At 38.7% G+C, this 17,132-nt stretch overlaps 1 protein-coding gene across 1 annotated transcript; it reads right to left on the reverse strand.

Annotated features, from left to right (window-relative positions):
* Nucleotides 1–61: 61 nt before the first annotated feature.
* Nucleotides 62–16,967, reverse strand: adamts13 (ADAM metallopeptidase with thrombospondin type 1 motif, 13). The gene is made up of 31 exons (XM_026925826.3): nt 16,651–16,967; nt 16,438–16,504; nt 16,072–16,331; nt 15,797–15,956; nt 14,038–14,171; nt 13,757–13,840; nt 13,543–13,667; nt 13,314–13,460; nt 13,045–13,179; nt 12,457–12,607; nt 11,491–11,595; nt 11,219–11,370; nt 10,495–10,558; nt 10,035–10,161; nt 9,752–9,900; nt 8,565–8,685; nt 8,400–8,480; nt 8,113–8,294; nt 7,772–7,922; nt 6,499–6,628; nt 6,044–6,223; nt 5,387–5,582; nt 5,132–5,240; nt 4,897–5,026; nt 4,457–4,645; nt 3,097–3,301; nt 1,966–2,302; nt 1,628–1,774; nt 1,363–1,542; nt 1,031–1,212; nt 62–286 (listed from the first exon to the last, which is right to left on the reverse strand). Exons 1-31 carry the CDS (start codon nt 16,729–16,731, stop codon nt 113–115), a joined length of 4,635 nt encoding a protein of 1,544 aa, XP_026781627.3. The 5' UTR covers nt 16,732–16,967; the 3' UTR covers nt 62–112.
* Nucleotides 16,968–17,132: the final 165 nt, after the last annotated feature.

Here is a 17,132-nt window from a genome sequence, read left to right on the forward strand (position 1 = left end):
TAGCATGAATTAGATCATGCTAATATATGTATGCTTATGGTATCTTAAATTTTTTTTTTTTTGCAAAATAGAGCATTCCTTTAAACACATTCCTGGATAAACTGATCAAGGACTAGATCAGTTTAGCCTCCTCAGGTTTAATATAAGAATACTGTGCTCTAAATGCTCCCTTCATTTGCTGGTATTCCCCATGGAATTCCACTTCCGCCCTGCTTCCTGTAGAACTCCAGTGGAAAAGCTGTTTGCCTTTAAATACTGCAGTTTTTACAGCGTCTACATCTCGGATCTGATGGATCAAAAACAGACATGCCTTGGCTTCATAACAAAAATTTGCAGGTCATTATTAAAATCAGTAAGTTCTTGTTCACCGTTATTACATTTCATTATAATAAAAAATAGTAAATAGGGCTCACATCCTAATATTGCTGAGCGACAGGTGTCCCTGGGTCAACAAGGACAAAGAGTTGATTAGATGACTTCACCAGTAGCTTTCAATTTGACATAATGATTAGCATTAAAAAATAGAAACAGTAGCCAAGCTAGCCAGGATTGTGCTTAAGTTAGCAATTTAACTAGATAGATTAGCTAATGTTATTTTTATAGCTGTTGATAGTAGCTAGCAAGGTCACTAACAATCTAGCTCATGTTAGGGAAACTAATACTGTTATATTGTTATATATATTATTAATGTTATACCTTAAATGGTTAAAATAATTAAAACCAGGTGCCACGTTTGCAACCAGTTAGCTAACACCAGGCTAAATACTGTATCTTGTAAAGGCTTACAGCCAAATTTTGAACTATCTCAAAATCCCAAGCTTACTAGCAGGCTAGCCTAAGTATGGTATTGTGGTGATGCCATATATTCATAGTTTGTGATTTGCAGATCAAATTTAACTTAAAATCTGCCCCTGTTGGCCCAGGAGCACCACATATTCAGCAATATCAGGACATGGTAAAAGCTGCATGTTCAAGAAGTGCCCTAGGATTTAAGCTAGGTTGGAAAAAGACTAGATCTAGGTTCTCTTACCAGCACATATGCAGAGTCTGAGGAGGTTGTATTGAATACAGATAGCGCTCTGATCTGTATCCTTAATGCAGGCGGGGCATCAATGAACACCCGACAAGACTGCATGCTGGAGGATGAGGATGATGAACTCCTAACTGGGTTCTCAATCAAACCAGATGGAGAGAACAGCTGAACATCACAATCTGAGGAGGGAAGCAAAACTTCAAGTCAGTGATTCGACTTACCAAACATCACAATTTGATTGTTTTTGTTTTTGTTTTTGATTTTGTTTTGCCTGGATTGTGCTTCAAAAAAGACAATCTTACTTTTGTCAAAATAAGTTCTTGCCTGACCTTCATGATGGCTTTTCTTCATGTTCTTCTTACTCTGATAGGAAAGCAGCACTCCACTGCCAGGGGTGAGATGGCTTTGACGCACCAACAGAACATTAGAGCGTGAAGTCAGCGTCTTTCCAGCCATCTTTTCACAGATTTGCCTCAGAGACTTTCTCTCATAAAGGGCAAGATTCTCTTCTAAACATGCACACAAACACACACAATTCGAATTCGTAAGCCCCAGCCTTGCAAGGTATAAAAGCAGATTCATCTGGTCACTCACTGTGTCTACAGTTAAGAGAGCTGGACTCAATTCTGATTTGGATAACTTCATCCAGAGGACGGCCAATAGAGATGAAACACCGTCTCTCACTGACATTCCTTAGGTCAATGATTCCCGTGTCCTGAAGAAATAGCTGCCCACACAAACCTGCAGCAGAATGTCAATAGATATCTTTAATAAGAAGATCTGACTGTTTCTTTCATCTATCCAGCAAAGGGTATGGTGCGTCCTGTGACATCTATAAAACTTTATAGTTTTTAAAATAGTGTATAAAATTTATACACTAATTTTATCATGCCACCCCTGTAAATTCTGGTGCCCACAGCTTGCCACCTTACTGCTCTGTGGAGGTTGTGTCGACAATGTTGTGGTGCTCCTCAACGCTGGTACTGTAGGTACAACTTCTGAGAACTTCTCAGTGTCTCCAGCAGGTGCATATGTGGTCCTCTTCTCCTCATCCAAGAATTTCCATGCACTCGTCTTGCTCCAGGCCTCTGGTTTCTGGGTAGGAGCAGTGCTTGGACCCAGGGTGGAGCAGTTGGCACTGTAGCAGGCCTGGATAGTGATGGGTTTGGGAAGGTGGACGCAGAGGATGGGAGTGATGGGTAGAGGGCTGGACGGCCCAAGGCATGAGACAGTCCGAGACTGGATCCCATAACCACAAGAGACTGAACACTACAGATGAGAGAGAGATAGAGAGAGAGAGAAAGAGAGACTGAGGTCCTGAGAGAAATTATGCTAAGAGACCTACAGTAGGATTACCCCTTTTCCACCCACATGGTGCTAGTGCTCGAGCTAGTGATAGTTTGGATGAGAGACCTTTTAAAGAACTGGCCCACATTTCTATCAGTTGAAGAGCTAAAACATTTTATCATCAGATGTCTGAGTGTACTAATGAATGATGTAAAAATAATTGCCATGGAAGATCTTTCGTCCATCATTCATCTTCAGTAACTGCTTTATCCTGGTCAGGCTTGCAGTTGATTGGGAGCCTGAGATGGGAACACGGGGCATGAGGTGGAAATACTCCCTGGATGGGACACCAGTCCATTGCAGTGTACCATGCACACACATTCACATATTCAGTCACACCCAGAGGCACTTTAGCATAATCTGCCTACAGGCATGCATTTGGGAGATGGGAGGAATCTGAAGAGTCCAGAGGAAACCCACGCAGACCCGGGGAGAACATGCACAGAAATTCCACACAGATAGTAACCCAAGTTAAGGATCGAAATGGGGACCCTGGAGCTGTTGGTTCAAGACCAGCAGCATTTTATCAGACTTTGCTGGATAAGAACTTGCGGAAAACCAGAGAATAGTTCTAGATTAGCCACTACCTCTGCCATCACCATCACCACTTTGCCAGTGGGAATTCTTATTTCAGAACAGCAGTGCAGTGGCTGTCACATAAATTGGTATGATATGAAATGTGGAGTACTCAGTCAGTTTGCATGGTCCCACTGTACCTCACTCCACTCCTGTACACCCCAGTGGAAGGAACAGGCCTGGGTGAAGCAGGGCACTGTGAGAGGAGGTTTCTTGCCTTCTTCACAATGCTCATCCTCAACTTCTCTCTGCAATTTCCCATCAAACTGGACACATGAGACCCTCCTTAATGCCACACCCAGGTCGCAGGACACTGAACATGGACCCTGTTCACCCACTTGCCACCTAGACCATAAACACTCTGAATAAAAAACATCTGGAACATATGACATTTGAATTTGCTGCTTCAACATACCATATTCAATTCATGAAGTTCTTGATAATTATCTGATAAAATGAATAATGTGTTTGAACAGAGAGCTTGCCTCCCAAGATCTGAATAACCATGATGCACACTATAATTGTGTGCTATTAAGTGTCAATATACAATGGCTTGCATAAGTATTCACCCCCTTGAACCTTTCCACATTTTGTAGTGTTACCACCTGAAACTGAAATGGATTTAGGGGATTAGATGGCATGAATTTACACAAAATAGCCCATAATATTGAAAGGTATAATGCCATTAAATCCATTATCAGAAAATGGAAAGAATATGGCATGACCATGACTCTGCTTAGAGGAGACCATCCACTAAAAGTCAGTGACTGGGTAAAGACGGCAACCAAGAGGCAAGGGTAACTCTTAACATGATACTATCACCACCATGCTTCACTGTGTGGATGGTGTTCTCATTGTGATAAGCAGTGTTGGAATTCTGCCAAACGTACTCCTTTGTGCTAGAGTTGTGGCTGTGCCGTATTCTTTCCATTTTTAATAATGGCTTTAATGGTGCTCCACGGGATGTTTGAAGTTTTGGATATTTACTATGACAAAACCCTGATTGATACTTTTCCAGAACTTTGTCCTGGACTTGGTTTGATAGCTCCTTGTTCTTCAAGATGCTGTTTGTTTAGATACTGTATGTTCTCTAATCATCTCTGTGCCTTCCTAGAACAGGTGTCTTTGTATTCAGATCATATGATACTTGAATCGCACACAGGTGGACTCCATTCTCCACACTAATTATGTGACTTCAGGTGGCAACCGGTTGCACCAGAACTAATTTAGGGGTTTCACACCAACAAGGGTGAACATGTATGCAATCACAACTTTTACATTTTTTAATTTCTAAATAATTTTGCAAATTATATTGATCCCCCTTTCCACACACTTCAGTAATGTGGGCTATTTTATGTAGATTCACAACATATAATCCCAAATAAGTCCATTTCAATTCCAGGTTGCAACACTACAAAATGTGGAAAAAGTCAAGCGGGTGAATACTTATGCAAGTCACTGTATCTGTGGTTGGGTGGATGGATGGATGGATTCATTTGCCTTGCTGGACAGGGCTCAGTGTTACATGGCACCACTTTTAGAGGTCTGGAGGCAGGGAGACAGGCTGACTCTGCTAGCACTACTTCCATGCCTCCATCTCCCCCTGCAGCCTGCTGAGAGCAGTACAGCACCCTTCTTGCCACACCACCTCCACAGGACACACTGCACACCCCCTGTATGTAGCGCCACCTAATGGACAAAGACAATCATTGTACAGATGTATGTAATATAATTGTCTAGCGGAAACATTCTATTGTCTTTTTTTGCATTTACACATCATGAGAATATTAGTGCTGGCTGGAAAAAGCTATATTTCTTGTCACCAGACAGTCTATAAATGTATACAATCTTTTTCCTAAGACCACTAAAATCAAGTATATTCATCATAGTGAATAATCATAGAACCAATGCTAGTGTTGCAGTTATTGGTGTACACATACATGGCAGGGCAGGGTGACTGGACACACAGCTTTGTATATGGTTCAGGCTTACTAAAGCGATCACAAAGGAACTCTGGGACATCTAGTCGTGAATTATGGTCCACACAGGAGAACCATATCTGCTGAGTACCTGCATACACACATATCAGAAATGCATGGATGGTCCTATAGTATACACAGATGTAGTAATCAATTAATATCCTAAACTAAAAGTAGGCTCAATGAGTTTGTATACCATTTCCACAAGTCTTAGAGCAGTGGCCAATCACAGGGCTCCACACATATACTGGAATTATTTTGGACCGGAGTATTACAGAAAGTGACCCTGTGTGGTCCTGCTGATACTGGAAGACACATTAGTCCATTACAACTCCATTCTTTTAAGCAATACTTCTGTGTACTAACATTTAAGAATATAAATGCTGGAAATTGTATGATTCTAGTAGAAGTTAAACGTCTTTAAGTTCTGCATTCTTCCCCTCTGCTTTACCTTCCCATGTGTTTCCCAGCCAATAGGGCACACATCCACCACACACGGGACATGTTCAGAAGGTTTGGGATGTAAACAGAGGCTTTCGTCTACCTCCAGGTCAGCGCCACGGTGGGAGCGGATGCAGGACACTGATCTGTGAGCCTCACCTGGACCACACACAGCTGAACACTCACCGGGCTCTGAGATTTGCCATCTGCAACACACACATACACTCTTATGCACATACATCAGGACTAGTGCATTGACAAATGCACATAAAAATATGCTTAAACAAAGTGAAATGTAAAACTCTAGAACTCTTCCCAATAAGGAAGGACAGGACAGGGGACTATATATATTATATATATATATAAACACACACATATATATATATATATATATATATATATATATATATATATATATATATATATACATATATTAACTTTGGGAGAAAACATTTAGTGAAATTTTGATTCTGTTTGCAGTTTTATGACAAAAGCAGCATACTGGAAAATTTGCTAGAGAGAGTTATGTGTAATTTGTAATAATGGGTATTACATTACCCAAAGGTCATGTATACAATGTACCATGTAAAATATAAGTAATGCAGAACATACATAATGCCTCTATTCTTATTATACAACACTTGAACCAGATTTCCAGATGCTTCACCTGGCAGAGCACAGCTGAGTGTTGCAGGTTTCTGTTGCTGCAGGTTTGTTCATCTGAGAGCATGAAGAATCTGGCAATGCCACTGTTTCCATACCCCGTTTCTGCATACAGGCCACAGAGCGCAGCCGCTCTCCAACTCCACAAGGGGCGCTGCAAGGACCAAATTCACTCAGCACCCAACTGCAGGAAAAAAAAAAAAGTGGAGCTGGATTTTATGCACCTATTAGCAGTGGGTGTGGCTGAAACACCTAAACTCAGTCAGTAGAGAGGTGCCCAAATACTTCTGGCAATATAGTAAATATTACCTTATTAAAACAACAATGTGACAAGTGCTGCTTTTCAGTAATAATATATTTATATACTGTTTACCATTTTGCAACAAAGCAGACACTTCATACATATCAGAAAGTTCTGGCGTGCATGTGAACATGAATCATCAGATGAGCTGAGGCTACCTGGGAGGGCAGTCAGGTAGGTGACACGGCTGCAGGGTGGTTGGTTTGGGAGTAACTGAGCTGCAGAGTTGCTCTTCTAGGTGTTCCTGAGTGTTCATGTCAACACACTCCTGACTAACCCTCTGAATCCCTGTAAGACCAGAGACCCATTATGTTCAGAATCCCTCATGGTGATAAATCCACATAGTTTTCAGCACAACAGTCACATAACTGCATCTGGGGAGAAACCAGAGGTGTACAACAGCAGTCCTGGAAGGAGTCCAGTACAGTTTGGTGATTTCCCATATGTATATATGTCATTTTTATATGTTTTAGTTTCAGTTTTCATTTTAGTAATTGCAGTTCCTGTGATAGGCCTGTGGATGACTGCTATACAGGTGCATTTGGATGGTTTCCCCTTTATTTCCACACCACACAGTGTTATCATTAGAAAGCAGGGAGGTACTTTTTTATGTAAGAATGTTAAATTCAAAATCTTCTCACACTACAATCACTTTCATTGTGGCAGCTACTATTTTCCTCATTAAACTAGTACTCTTTTTTTCTCTCTCTCTTGAACTTAATAAGGCAAAAAAAAAACACACAGCTTGTCATGTTATCAAGAAACTGGAAAGTGCAAAGTCCACTGTTCTGACTGTTACAAAGCACTGACACTGGAGACTTGTTTCATAAATATTAAACAAACATCTCCTTACAGAAAGCCCTTTCAATGATTATATGTTTTTTTCTTTGTCTGTTTAATTAATAGCACTTTTTAAAATCTTTTTAAAATCCACCAAACAAGTACCTGTGAATGAGCTGTTACTACAGAAATGGCAACATATTGAAATGGGAAAGCATGCATTAGCATGTATAATTAATGTGATTATATTTTTGTATTTCAGTTTATAAATATTCTTGTTCAGTTTTAGGTTTTTGTTACCTATATTAATTCTTGTTCAAAGATACCTAGGTCCCATTTCCTCAAACATCATAAAGCAACCATCATCTTAATTAGAGAGAATGTTCAGTGTGATGCTTGCTCTACCATTTAACCACGAACTTTGTGCTATGAAGATTTTTTGGGAAACTCAACTCTGATGCAACGCAGCAGTTCAATACCAGGTCAAGTAAGTATGTTAGGAAATCAACCTGTGCTGGACTCCAGCTCTCCAGGTCTGGAAACTGGGGCAATCCCACACTAAACCAACGCATCCTTTTTTTTGTACTATCATGAATCAGCTCAGTGACGTTCACATAGATGTGACTTCTTCCTTTTGGCCTTCTCTCGTACCTGAGCCACAGGTTACAGAACAAGATGAAATGACAGTGGACCATCGACCCTTTATTATCTTCTCCACTGGTTCAACATCTGGCATGTAGTACTGATAGGTGATGTTTGGACTCGTGATGTCTCCGTATTCCCTTCCATATTTTCGATACACCTGAGAATACATATGAACAATAACCCAAAATAATTGTATTGTTAGATATTTTAGGAATAATTTAATATTAGGTAAGCTATTACAAACATTACAAACTTGTTCAAATGTACAGATACATCAGTAACCCCCACATTTTTTAGCTGAGGGAAAACAAACAAACTGATGTGATTATGCAATAGTTCCCACCCACCTGTATGTAGATCTTGTCTGTGATTGGTCCGGACAGAATGAGCTCCTCTGTGTGAGGTAGGAGGTCAGGGGTGAGGTAGAGGTTATAGATCATGTGGTTCTCCTCCAAAGGTGAAGGGTGGGTTGTGTTTAATGCTATATCCCCATCTCCAGCTACTATATATTCATCATTCACCAGCATGGCTACACCAAAACAGAATTGTGGATTTTTTTGTATTTTTATATACAAATACACACACTGTAGTAATACAAAACATTTGTACTGTAAAAGCTATTTTCAAAATTTACCCATATGTGTGAAAACTGGATTCCAGTTATTAATGTGGACCTGAGAGGCGTTCACTGGCAGAATGAGGAAAGTGACATACTCTGAAATGAAAGCAAAGCAAAATAAAGCAGAGTATGTTTATGAACAAAAACATGCAGCAGTTGAGAAGAATAAAGGTTTAGTACCTTTGGCCTCTCCACCTGTGTAAGAGCCAGTAATAAGATGGCAGGTGTTGCCTTTTCCTCCACACACCCCGCAAACATCCTCCACTTTCCCAGAGTGCAACACTCCATCACAGCCAAACACCTAAGAAAAGACCACGAGGACTCTTAGAGAAGTACAGCTTTTGACTAATATTTCCTACTCCATATAACTGCTTTTATTCCTTATCCATTTAATTTCACATGCACCTATAATGAGTAATTAATGCCTTAACATACACAATGTTTCCCTCATGTTCTGTTTAGATTAGCAATGGACATCCCAACTTAGCACTGGAGGTCATCTTTTTTTTTATTTTTTCTATTTTCTAGCAATACAGCTGTAAAGTGTATTGTAAAATACGTATACATACTTTACCTTATCTAATATCATTCATTTTTTAGGAATACAAACAAATATTTATGGATAATTTATATTTATTTGTGACATGACTGTTGATAAGAGATGCTGGAAAATAGACAGACATTTGAAAAACTAGCTCTTAAAAAATAATAATTAAACAAAACACCTCAAAATGACCAGAATATAATCTCTGTAATATATAAATTAACCTAAGCACATAGCACTAGTAACAATACTAGTAGTATTTTTTAAATAATAGTATTTTTAAATACTTTAAATACTTCCTCTCATCAGGAGACATGATTTAAAGAAGCACTTTAAAGTTTCAGTAAAATAATTGTTGACGAGTTTTCCCATTTTGCAGCTGACCCTGTCCTGCTGAAACTATATATAAATAGTGAGTAGCTTTTTGAAGAAAAGGGGTGGGGCTCAATGCTGTTGTGGCTGGGGGCGGAGTTAATTTAGGGGCCAGAAAATCCAAACAGAAGCCTGAAACTAAGGAACTAACCAAATGCACTGCATTGCAATATTGTGAATGACAATTTTTTGTCTTTATGTTTTTTTTTGTGTGTTTTTGTTTACATCATTATTATAGCTATCGAAACACATTTAAGCTTCCTTAACTGCACCTTCAATTTGCTTATTTATACCTACTTACTTTCTACTTACTTACTACCTACTTACTATGTACTTTACTGACAATTATGTCAACATTTTGGATTTCTTTAACACATTTGCTTTAGAAACTTTGCAGTACTGAATAAAATACTTGCATACAGGACTCCCTTCTATGCATTGCTGACAGTACCTTGCACTTCCCGTTAAGGCAGGCAGTAACAGAGCCAGCACTGACAGGGCCATCAAGTTCACACCTCGTCCCGTCGATAAACTGAGCCCCACGACTCACCATGAAGTCCTGCTCACGAGAGCGACACATCAGCTTACACTGAGCATCACCTTATCACCACATACCGAGAGACAGAAAGAGAGATAACCATTTTAATAGAAACCCACAGAAGCTCACAGAACCCAAAATAAATGTTATTTTGTTATAATTAGCATCTTGGACAGTTATTATCAGGTTAGCTGACCTGAAATGAAACCAACTGCAGGAATCCATGAGTAGGCTGTGGTTGAATATGCAGAAAGCAGGAGGGGTTGATGGTCTGTATCTGAGCACTGCTGGGCCATGAACTCAAGCTGGTTACTTTCACATGGCTAAGACAGGACAAGAGATGACTATTTCATCAGGCATGTGGAACTTACTCTACTAACTCTGACACAAATGTCACATATTGATTATTGAGTTCGTCTTTAAAGCGTAAGATGGGAAAGAAGCATCTGAATCTATTATCAACACTTTCAATATGTTATCAAGTAGGCCACCAAATCCAGTAAAGCATACAGTTATAAACAAACTTGCTTATGGTGCAGTAATACCGATTCTCTTGCTATATATGCTATATCTGTCTCTTGCTAGGACAGCATGTGTAGTTGGTTCACAGTTGGATTAGCTGAGACTTAATGCAAACATGACTAGTGGAAATGTACCTGTCGATTACAAAGTTCAGCCTCCATCTCTTCTCCCTCACAGTTTCTTCCTCCAAATGCTGGCCTACAATTAACCACACATATAGCAAAAGAATTAAAAGTCACATAACATGCACAGGGCAAAAAGACAAGTCATAGAAGCACTTGCTATATATATTTTTTGTATAAGTACCTACTTCCAAATGACCTTGTTTTCTTCATAAGGTTGTCTGTTCATGTGATCAATATGCAAAATAAGCTTTTATACCACATGCTCGATTCTGATTGTTTCGATACTGCACATAAACAGATTTTATACACGTCTGTAATCTTTTATATGGTTATGTTTTCCATGAGGAGCCATTGAAATAGCATTTTTGTAAGGAGTCTCCAGTGTTAGAGCTTTGTAACAGCCAGTGGTAATGCTGTCTCTTTGTGTTATCTTTTCAGAAACAGGAGAGTCTTCAGGACAGAGGACTTTGCAAAACTGTTTATAGCTGCTATAAGGTAATTTAATGTTTTGCTGATGTAACTACAAATGGATAGAAATTACGGCGTGTCACTCTTTAATTGATTAAAATATGTAATTGTTGAATCTGTTGTAACTGCTGTGAATAAAACACTTATGCTGTCATGGGACAATAATCCACTTTGGGGTGGGCTGCATCACACCACCCCATCATTGATTATTTTCCTATACCAGCATGCTCTGTCATGTTTTATTCCTTACATAGCACATGCATACCTGGGATTGTTGCACTCTCTCTTTCGGTATGTGATCCCTCCTCCACAGGTGCGTGAACAGGAGGAGTATTCAGACCAGGATGACCAGGAGCCATGAACCAGCAGAGAGGAGCTCAGTTTGGACGCAGATACACAACGGCCCTTTAAACACCACTGAGACAGAACACACCTAACATTAAATGCTGCTGTAAAACATAGGGTTCCAGGGGAATGATAGTTGGCTGTGTGTGCACAAAGGAAAATCCTTCACACAAGATTGATTATATTTGATACCTGATTTAGTCCACATTCAGTGCCGTCCAACAGCGGCACAAGAAGTCGGGTGCAGGTGCTGCGATCGCCAGGGATGATATGGCAGGACAGAACTCGACAGGTAGCCTAGACATATAATGTATAAAGTCTGGACAGAGTAGTTTATAACCACACTGCATAATACAGCAATTGTTATTAAGATATAACTCAGGTGATCTATAGTTTGGGTTAAAGAGGTTGTTAAGTAAGGAATAAATCATAATGGTGCTATTATAGAAAAATAATTATCAGCAATGGGTTGGTATGAAACATGCTGCTGAATCACACCACCATGAGGTTGATTATTTTCCAATAACAGCACCCCAAAGTGCTTTATTCCTCTTATACCACAGCGATTTGTCAACAATCTATTTATTATAGAATAATGCATCATATTACAGATTTATAGTTACATTTAATGTTGTGGAATGACAATGAAACAAGTTAGCTCAAGTTAATTGTGTAAGTTGTTACTATAGAAAAGATAACATATTACAACAAGCGCATTAATATAAATGTTATTTGTCTTGGAGCTAGCACTACAGTTGGAGCTGCTATTATAGAAAATTAATCAACACCTTCTAACCAATCAAAACCAGTCGAGAATTCAACAGTGCTCTGTTATAATGACGTTTAGGTGTTTCCTCTATAGAATAATCATATTATAATAAAGGCATTTTAGAATGTGTGATTTACAATATTCCCATGCAATGGATTGTCTTTTTACTTTCTTTATTTTCTGTACTTTTATTGTCCAGAAATTAACCCCACCCCCAGAACAGCTCATTTCTGCCCCTTTTCCTTGAAACATGGCTTACTAGGCATATGTATTTTCAGTTTGAGGGAAAGAGGAAGGTTGTCTGTTTTCATTGTAAAAGCAGAAAAGTTGACAAACCGCTTCTTTAATGTAATCAATACAAATCTTTTCAGATCTAAATTTCCTCTCACCATGTCACTGCTAGTGAAGGAGCAGGCAGTGGCTGTGCTCCCGAATGCGATGCGACACTGATCATCCACACCATAATACAGTCCGGGTTTCCACTCCTGCAGCGATCCTCCCAGCACCGGTACATCCTTCACACACTCTGCCTTGCCTGCACTAAAGGTGTTTAGAATACTATAGACATATATCATATTGTATGTATTATATGAAATGTATCATAGCCAGATTTGGACTAACAGAATACAAGTATTTAGAATACAAAATATCTGAATTCAATTCATGATACTTTTTGAAAAGGCAACATTCAGGATAATTTTTTTTTTTTTTTTTTTTTTACAATTTTGGCCAAATCCTTTTAAAATATTTCTCCAATAATAAAAAAATCTTCTAAAAAAACACCAACAAAAAGAAGCATGTTTTCTCAGTGTCAGGAAAACTTTAGGCCTATATAGAAGAAATGTCAAAGTTCCATCACATTAAAGGTTTTCCCAAGCATTTACATACACTATATTCTAACTGTCAAGTATTTAACTTTTTTTAGTGACCATATCTAGGGTAAATCACACATAGCATCAGAGTTAATCAATCTGTACCTGTAGAAGTTAAGGAGCTGGTTTCTGCTGCATTGAGACCAGGTGAGATCCACACTGTTGTAACCGCCATCAGACGCCATTATAAACCCACCACTGCTGCATGTGTTGCCTACGCCATCATGGTTTATTCCAAAACTGGAATAAAAATCACATTTACTAACTCATATCAACTCCAAACATTTTAAGAAACTCAATTTAGCAGCTAGATCAAGATAGAGTTTAAGATAGAGTTTGATAGATAGATTTTATACCAGATTTGCTTCCCTTACCTGTGTCCAATCTCATGTGCAATAGTGATGCCAAGGTCGAAGCCTGTATCTTCTGTAATTACACAATTCCACTGGCTAGAACAGACTCCACCCAGCTGGGTCACGCCTCTCACCTGTTTATTCCCACTGGGCAATACTAAATCAAACCTTGCAAAAGAAAGTGGAAATATAAATGAGAGGTTAAACATTTTTTTATTCATTAAAGTGATCTACAGAATTGCCACCATACCTGGTGATGTACAGGAGCAGGTCTGCATGCAGGGGGTCAGTCTCAGAGGAAGGGTTGACTTTATGACCCCACTCACACACACTCCTCAGAGAGGAAGTGATGTCATCAGAGATCTGAATGTCTGGCTGTTAATTTAAAAAAAAAAAAAAGGGATACACCACACTTTGGTATTGTGACACAGAAATTCAATCCCATTGCAAGCTGTGGTAGTTACCTCTGGCTCAGTGAGAATGATCATACGGATCAAGTGGACTCTTATATTTGCCCCTAGAGTGACATCTCGTAACAGCTCAGATGCCTGGGGGAGTAAATAAACATTCAGAGCAAATGATGTGAAACATCTTCAAATGTTAGATATGTTCTGTGAAATAAGACCATGTGAACACTACAAAATGTGGAAATGTTCAGAGGGGTGAATACTTATGCAAGACACTAATATAGCAAGTGTATGAATGCAATCTTCTAATGCAATCTTCTAACAATCTCTACACTCACAATGTTCAGGTTGGTGAGGATGTATCTCTCTGTGTCCTGCTTGTGAACCTCATGGACATCGGGACTGACTACCACCAGCAGCTCTAAATGAGTGACCTCTGCCCCTAGAAGTGACCTCTGAAGCCTACGATGACCTAAAATAAAATATTAAAAAATCACCTAATGAGAGAGGTTATTTTATATAAAGTTTACAGAAAACATAAGATCAGAAGATGTTTGAATCCTATCCTATTTGACATTAACTGACATTAAAGGTAGAATTATAACATTTTTCTCAGCATTTTACCATGTCTCATGTTTACCATGTCTCATGTTTTTACTTCAAAAGTAAGAGTGCAAAACAGATTATACACAGGGTAAAGAAAATCAAGTATGTTTCTAAAGTAGGTATACAGTATTCTCCAGCAGCCCATCATATTGTGAAACCTGCTTAAATACATACAGAAGATATAAAATCTCACACTTGACTCACACATATAGGATTTAATATCTCATATAGGATTATATATATATATATATATATATATATATATATATATATATATATATATATATATATATATATATATATATCTCATTTAGGACTTCTTTTAAAAACATTTTAAACATTGTGTGTTGTGATACACTACACATACTCATTCATCATCAAATCCTCCTTTTCCAGAAATGAACTGCATATAATTTGTAGATTGTTGAATGTGCCTTTAAGTCTAGTTCTTATGAGTGATTCCTCTTCAGTCTCAGGAACAAATAAACCTTTATTTTGGCCAGAATGTTGTCTATTAATCTCATATGCAAATAAAGGTTTCATGCAAACAACATTTTGAAGAACAAGTTAAAATAATTTACATAGTAACCCAAAGGCATGATGGTGACTGTTTGATCTGTTGAAGTATTTGCATGCATGCTTTGGAGCCCAGAATTTTTTTTGACTACGGAAAGTACTTTTTTTTAACGGTATTTTGCTTTGGAAGAAGGCATTTCACAAAAACTACTAACTATGTTTTAAAATATAACAGAACTGTCCTTGAATTGTTTTAATAGTGGGGGTTTGCAGAGATGCTGGACACAAATTACTGGATAAATTGTACTAAAAAAATAAGGAATAAAACACAATGATACTGTCATAGAAAATAATCCACAATGGGGTAGTATGATGCAGAGTTACTGTACAGCAACATTAATAATTTTCATGAGCCAAAGTGTTTTATGCCTCTTATAACTCAGCAACATTTCCCTACAATTACATTTTTTAATTTGAACAACTCTGTACATTTTATCCATTTATAGTTATGTTTAATATCGAACATCCATGAGACAAGTTTGTTCTTGTTACCAGTCATGTTATAACAGCTATAAACATCTGTTCCCTCACCAGACTCTCTTTTTTTTCTCTCTTGAATCTGACAAAAATGCAGCTTGTCATGTTATCAAGAAACTGGAACGCACAAAGTCCTTTGTCCTGAAGACTTTCCAGTAGCAGAAAACGTACTGACTGTTACAAAGCACTGACACTGGAGACTCCTTTAATAAATTGCTAAATACACGTCCAACATACAAATCCCTGTGTACATTGTAGAAATGATGTATTAGAAGGAGTGCATTAATATGAACCTGTGATTTGTATTACAGCCAACACTACTGCCAGAGCTGCTGTTATAGAAAATTAATCAACACCTTCTGACCAATCAGATTCAAGCATTCAACAGCTCGGTGATATAAATCTTAAATGATGTACCATTGTAAAATGGTCACTCACTCTGTGACTGCTGAAGGCGTGTCCTTACAGGTGATGGGCGGGGCAAGAGCAGGTGTGGTACACCTGGAGGTGTGGCCACAGCATTTCTCAGGTGATCTGAATGTTTGTGAGACAGTGGATGAACGTGTAGCTTTCCTGACTGCAAGAGAAGCAGGCCTTGCTAAAAGGAAGGGAAGAAACCATAACCATGAACCAACCATTGACATGTTCAAGCAAATCGTTACACTTGAATAATGAAAAAAGTCCACGTTAAGTTAAAAAAAACAGGGTCTCACAAGTTTTCCATCACAAACTGAGAGAAACGATCTAGCATCTTCTGGCTGCAATATGTCAAGTTGCTCACAACACGTATTATCCCTCCTCTTTATTACACTGAGTGTGGTATTGATGGCGATCTCCAGGTTGGAGGGACAGGACAAGGACGGCTCGTTTCTCCGCCTCAGTTTGAAGTCTTTCCCCTGGGCTTGAAACGAGCAGTGTCTTCCACTGCTCTCATCCCTGAAGCAACTTACCCACACAAGCTCAAATTCAGGCACTATGGAGAAGAACGTATTTGAAACGTACAGTATGATTAGTGTGACATGCTGAGTAATGCACAGAACTCTCCTTTAATATGCAACTAAATCTACAGTAAACTTTACCTAATGTTGTTGAATTAGAGTCAAAATAATGGAATATGTCCTCAGGGGCCAGTGACTGTAAAAAATCCTTCATGCATAAAATATTAGACAATTAGACAGCTTTAAATGATTGAATTTGTAAGATCTGGTATTTCATGCAAATGGTTATGTAACAAAACACAGGTAAAGCTCAAGATCCACTTAAGATCCATTAAGATGCATTTAAGCACTTACCTTCTCCAGTGAAGTCTGAGACGCTAACAGAGCCGTATCCACCAGGACTGACGCCAGAAAGAGCGACACCAGTGCAGCCATGTTTGTTTAAACTGTAGGATTTAAATAACGGACAGGTTCATCAGTGTGTAAAGAGTCAGATAGAGTCCACATCGATAAGGTGCCACTGCTATGGCTTGTGCTGATCTAAGATCAGTTTTTATGGTTGTTTTTTCAGCTGGATCCTGGTCACAGGTTGTCTGAAGAGTAAAAGTAAACCTGGTCAGTAAGCGCACAAAGTCTCTGCAAAGACACAGATTGAAAAATGTGTCATTTTTGTTGACATAGTGCTTTGAGTCTGCGGGGTGAACGACAGTAAAGAGACACTGTGATTGGTTTTTTACCTGATAAGTGATGACCAGTTGATTGGTCAGTGTGGCTTAGCTGGGGGACTGAAAGAGACAGATTGTTTTACTGCATTTAGAAAGTTGTTTTAAGCTTAA

The sequence above is a fragment of the Pangasianodon hypophthalmus genome, chromosome 8 (assembly GCF_027358585.1).
Source record: "Pangasianodon hypophthalmus isolate fPanHyp1 chromosome 8, fPanHyp1.pri, whole genome shotgun sequence".
Taxonomy (NCBI): domain Eukaryota; kingdom Metazoa; phylum Chordata; class Actinopteri; order Siluriformes; family Pangasiidae; genus Pangasianodon; species Pangasianodon hypophthalmus.

What these genes read in the sequence shown, in the direction of transcription:
- adamts13 (XM_026925826.3), bottom strand. Translation starts at nt 16,731, where the DNA reads ATGGCTGCACTGGTGTCGCTCTTTCTGGCGTCAGTCCTGGTGGATACG. An exon ending in TCCTCACCAACCTGAACATT is followed by an intron (nt 13,841 to 14,037) that starts GTGAGTGTAGAG and finishes TTACTCCCCCAG; the next exon opens with GCATCTGAGCTGTTACGAGA. An exon ending in CTACCTGACTGCCCTCCCAG is followed by an intron (nt 6,224 to 6,498) that starts GTAGCCTCAGCT and finishes TTTTTCCTGCAG; the next exon opens with TTGGGTGCTGAGTGAATTTG.